General features: G+C 35.4%; 1 protein-coding gene across 1 annotated transcript in view; it reads right to left on the bottom strand.

The window, feature by feature from the left end:
* Positions 1–1373: 1373 nt before the first annotated feature.
* Positions 1374–5555, bottom strand: part of LOC107105166 (cytosolic 5'-nucleotidase 1A-like) — a 5758-nt gene continuing 1576 nt past the window's right edge. Inside the window, exons 3-6 of the mRNA XM_015405285.1 lie at positions 4828–4957; positions 4556–4678; positions 3999–4183; positions 1374–2544 (exon numbers count right to left, since the gene is read on the bottom strand). Of these exons, the coding sequence (XP_015260771.1) occupies positions 2179–2544; positions 3999–4183; positions 4556–4678; positions 4828–4957 (804 nt within the window). The 3' untranslated portion in view covers positions 1374–2178. The remainder of the gene's footprint in view (positions 2545–3998; positions 4184–4555; positions 4679–4827; positions 4958–5555) is intronic.

Here is a 5555-nt window from a genome sequence, read left to right as displayed (position 1 = left end):
AGATGGGTATTCTTTCTAACAGTGTATGTGTTTCTGCATCATATTTATAACCTACATAAAGGCAGGTTTGTAGTTCAGAGCCAAGTTAGATTTGGAATAAATTGGAATATGTATTACTATAGGCATAAACAGAGGAAAGTTATTGTCATTAATCTAATATCTTAAAGATATCTATATAAAACTTACTATAGAAGTTGTGAAAAATTACATAACATATTGATAGTTTGCTGAAACTAAGCAATGTAAACATTTAAAGAGGTACGTCTTTGAGGTGGTGGGTATTTTCCACAGTGAGCATTCCACCAAGCATAATTCTTCCAGGGAAAAAATTGTCACATTTTCGACTCATATTGGGTTTAGAGCTTCCCATATTGATATTACATTCAGTCAGTCATTAGCTTTATGTGATGGTTACACACATGGATGATGTTTGTCAGATCGGGACTAAAAGCCTCCTGAGAAATTACTACAAAAAACGCACATTTAACAAAATCTAAGCTAAAGCTCTCCATATTAAAACCCAAACCTTATAAAGGTGTGCACATATGGATGTGTCAGAGTAAATGTAAAGAATTAATGAATTTTTTTTCAATTCAGTGAGGTGGGCTGTGTCTATATATATGTGTAACGATTGGGAATCCTTATACCTCCTAAGCACCTAATAGGAACATTGGGAGGTCCCTATTCTAAATGAACTATTAATAGGAAGCATCCAGATTTATTTTCTTACCTCTCTCTCTTTACTGTCAGCATTATTCAGACACACACTTATTATGGTGACCTTACTTATTTGCTGTATTTGTATTGAGTCCATCTATTTACAGTTAAATGCTGCCATCTACTGGTGAGATGGGATTACAGATAAAACCATTGGTGGTAGAGATACCTAATATGTAAAGACATTGACAATGACAAGGAAATGCATTGTATAGAAGGACACAAAATATTATTCAGAAACCTACATATATAATATTATATTATTTAGGTTTGTTTTTAAAAGGAATGTTAAGGGCTATTAAGCTACATCTTAGTATAAAATATCTTCAGAGGGCCAAAATTGTTTTGACCCTCCAAAGATGAAAACCAAAAACAATATTATAAAATTTGAGCAGGACTATTAAACTAATTTAAATGAATTATTTTCTTTTTTGAATAAAAGATATGTCAAGAATGAAAGAAGCACATTAACAGTATCTGAAAACAGGACATAGGCTAAGAAATCTTAAAAGCCACATTTTGCTGTTGAGTTTACCCAGAAATATTCGAATAAAACAAATTAGCATTTAAAAGAAGGGGAACCCTTCTTCAAAATCACATTTAAATCATTGAATTTAAATGAAACAAAACAGAAGTGGACAAAAATCTGTGGGGTAAAGTTGCTTTTGGCAGTAATGTATTTATTTACTAAAATAGCAAAACCAATACTTTTAGGACATTTAGAATATATGAAAATGCATTTTTTCTTTTATACTCAAAGTTTAAAGGCATGACAGTTGTGACAATAAAAAAACACAATTTACTGTAGAAGTTTGTGCAACTCAGCTGTGAACTGACATTTGCATAGTTCTGTAGCATGATATATGCTGTCTGCAAACGTTCACATGTAGTTTTGCCCTGTGTCACCTGCACAAGTTAAAAACAAGGTAAAGAGCAAAGGCAATTACAAGAACAGAGGTTTTATGTTGTTTATGATCTACAGCAAGAATGTAAACACAAAAAGGCAGCATTGGTGTTCCTATAAGCCGCTGCATTTCCACCCTTGTAGGAAAGCAGCTTTTTAAAGATGAAAGGTGCAAGAAGGAAATATGTTGTTTTTTTTAACCATACAGAAGAAAGAGATCATCTGATCAAGCCCAAACAAAAATACGTATGATACAAATAATGACCAAAATGATGTAAACTTTATTTTAAAAGGGTTTTCATTTCTGACTGACCCAATAAAAAGGTACAGATTTGACTAAAACGTAACAGTGTTTGCTAGTCTTTCTTTTTTTTGTCTTTTTAGTTATATAAAGAGAACTTTATGGGCCACTATGGAACTGTGCTTTAAAAATATATATAGGAATTACAGTCTCATCCAAACTTTTCCTTTAGAGGGGCATGTTTTATATAAAAAAATATTACTAATGTGGAGCTAATCTTTTCCTATGGAGATAAATTTTAGTGTTTCACTTCAAGTTACTCCTTTTTTTCTGGCTGCTCAATGAGTTTCCCTTTGTGGTACTTCTGTCCTATTCCATAAGGGACATGTGCAGATATGGTTCCTAGTTCCTTGGCCCCCTCAATATGGTGCATCTGGTCATCAAAGAAGATATGAGGTCTGATCTTCTGCAGCAGGGGCCCCTTTGGAGCCCCAGCAAGGAAGAGGGCCTCATCAATTTCCAGGCCCCAGGTTCGGAGGGTCTTCAGGACACGAGCACCAGAGCTCGCTGCGCTGCGAGCGGTGACCAGGAAGGTTCGGATCGGGCAATTCATGCGTTCGTTCTTCTCATAAAACTTTCTCTGGAGCTTTCCAAGGGCCTCCAGAAAACACTTTAATGGACCCTGTAGGAAGAACAGAATACTTTTAATGTTGGTTAAAATATTTTCAACTTGAGGTTTTCTATATCTTTAAGATATGACCACAAAACTTCCGTGTATTTGTGATTCATCAAACATTAAGAGTGGAATAATTGTAAAGTTGCTGGAAAAAGATGTTGTATGTAATTTTATTTGTCTTCCTGAATCAATATAACAGATGTGAATCCTATGGGATATGTCAATACAGGCTTTCCATGACTAGATTTATTTCTTTGCTGCAAATCATGTAAAGCTCTTGGGTGGAGAGCATTTATCAGCATCAGTTTACAAACATTGTGAAACATTTCATTGTTATTAAGTCTCTATGTTGACTTGGCTACTCAAAGAAAAGACATCAGACTAAACCAGGGATTTCAAAGTAAAATACACTGCGGGCCAAAAAAAACTAATTTTCTACAAGCCGAGGGCTGGACTGGTTAAATATTTATTAAAACATATTGAAATGAACATAGCCTATTGAACCAAGACCGAACACATTGTGTTTTTTTTTTAAACAAAATATCAATAAATAATAATAAAATAGTAATAAACTTTTATTATATTGAGAAACTTATTAAGATAAATACATAAATTAAAGTGCATGCATTATTAATTATGTTTGGATTGTTTTGGTTTTTGATTTCCCCCTTTAACAATTCAAGCACACTGGGCTGAAGTCGGTGGTCTACAGAGGTGGAGCGCACTAACTGCTCTCCGCAAATGAAGCGCGCAGGTGTCAGCAGAGGCTGATTGAAGCAAAAATAAAAGGAGGTTGGATGGAAGCTGATCCTGCAGGTGATAGAGATGAACACGCTGCTGAGTGAGGGGCAAGTGGGATCAACAAGCCAGGCACAGAATACCGGGTGGTGAACAGACGGCACAGACAGAGCAGAGGACCGCGCCTGTAAGTAGCGCTCCATCTCGATCAGAGAATCATGCAGATCCCACCTGCCTCTCGCTCAGCAGCCCGTCTCCATCACCTGCAGTGGTGGTTGCTCACGGAGCCAGAGTGGCAGTCTGGGGGAGTGGGGATTGAACTCAGAAACTCTGGAACCCAAGCACAATTACTTAAACCACTAGGCCGCCACTCCATCCAGCTAGACTAGTTCATAACTGCTCAAGGAGTTAGAGTCTAGCAAGCCTGTATCAGAACATTCAGTTTGTTATGACAGCAGGAATATAAATCCACAAGCACATTCTGGTATTAAGGATAGAGAATATGATTCGCTGACTTTAGCCAATGCTTGAGAGAAGGAAGAAACTTTGAAAGCTGAAGCTGCAATATAGTTTTTAATTGTATCCCTAAAAAACGTAAACATAAGGCTGATTTTTTTCCTTCAAACTCCTGCAAAGAGTTTTTTTAAGAAGACATGTAATCTCCTGTTTGTCAGGTATCATAAATAATACATGTAGATGTTTTTTTTTGTTTTTTTTTTTACCTGAGCCAAGGGTTTGTTCTCATTCATTTTCTCATGCTCAAAAAAAGAGTCCAGGCCGTGTTGCTTCACAATAATTTCTGACTCGTCTGAGAAAAGGACGGCATCACCATCAAACGCCACTCTTAGCTGAGTGTCGCTCAGATTGCTCTCCTTTTCTGACATAAACATGGTAGCTGCTGCAATTCCTATATGGGGGAAAGGAAATATTTTTAAAAGAAGCACTTTCATCGGAACATTCTGTTCTTGAAATTCTGCTGCAGGCAATTGTCAACCCCAGACGTTGAACTTAAGGTTTAAAGAACCTGTTAAGCTGATTTAACCAGCAAATACAGAGACTTACAAAAGCATTCCTACACCAAGAATATTTCCCAATTTTGGGAGGTTTTATATTATATATATATATATATATATATATATATATATATATATATATATATATGCACACACATTATGAACACATTATACACACGTAATGTGTGTGTATCTATATACACACACATTATGGGAAGCAATTTTTAGTTCTTCGGTTGTAATATAAAGAAAACAGCTTCTCTTACCTTCTTCTATAGCATCTATGACCTTCTTTGAATCCTTAGAAAGGTAAAGGTTTGTCATGTAGGCCTTCAGGTAACCTATAGGACTTTCCCCTCCAGTCATACAGAATCTCTCTATAGTCAAACCTGGGATAGAATAAAAAAACAGATATGCATGAAAAATAAAGGCCTAGTTATTTTGATTTTTCTCCTTACTCTGTTTGCTGATGTAGTGAGGAGGTGAGACGTTGCTGAGCTGAACAATTAACAATGTTTGGTTAAGGAACGCAGCGTACCGTAGTGATTAATGCTGTTAATGAGGCGCACGCCGACTTCAGCGTGGTTGTTAGTCATCAATACGATGTCAAATAGCTCCTCACTGTCAGGGTAAAGCTCCCTCAGTCGACTGTTGACATTCATGAGAGCCTGTAACACAGATCACACTGTTTGTACTCAATGATATTGAGACATTGTGTTCAACATGAGGGTAAAGCAGTTATTACAAAAGGGTTCCTTTACTTCCCTCTTATTTTAAATTGCACAATATATAAAACAACAACATTTTTGTGAATTTGGAATCCCATATTTCCAGTGCTGGGCAATTGTAATTACAAGGAAGGTATTTTATATTAAACAAATAGACTACGGCTATAACAATTAATCAGATTAATTGTGATTATTTGATTATCGCAAATATTAATTGTCAAATAATTTTGCTATTTAATCTAAATGTTATGTAGAGTAATGGTACAAAGAAATAAAAAATTCCAATTTGCTACAAAAAAATAGCTTACTAACAGCGGTTATTAAACATCTATAAACACATATACACATTTTCAATAATAATATTGACCAGCTTCTTTTTTTAAATATATAAAATTACATAGATGTGCATAAATATTGTATATTTCCTACATGTTTTGCCATTAACAATTCTTTTAAAATGAGCAATATATATTGATTAAAGAAGCATGGATGGATGGATGGATGGATGGATGGATGGATGGATGGATGGATGGATGGA

This window comes from Cyprinodon variegatus, unplaced genomic scaffold (genome assembly GCF_000732505.1).
Source record: "Cyprinodon variegatus isolate N-32 unplaced genomic scaffold, C_variegatus-1.0 Scaffold37, whole genome shotgun sequence".
Classification (NCBI taxonomy): Eukaryota; Metazoa; Chordata; class Actinopteri; order Cyprinodontiformes; family Cyprinodontidae; genus Cyprinodon; species Cyprinodon variegatus.
This window is presented reverse-complemented; position numbering and strand designations above follow the sequence as displayed.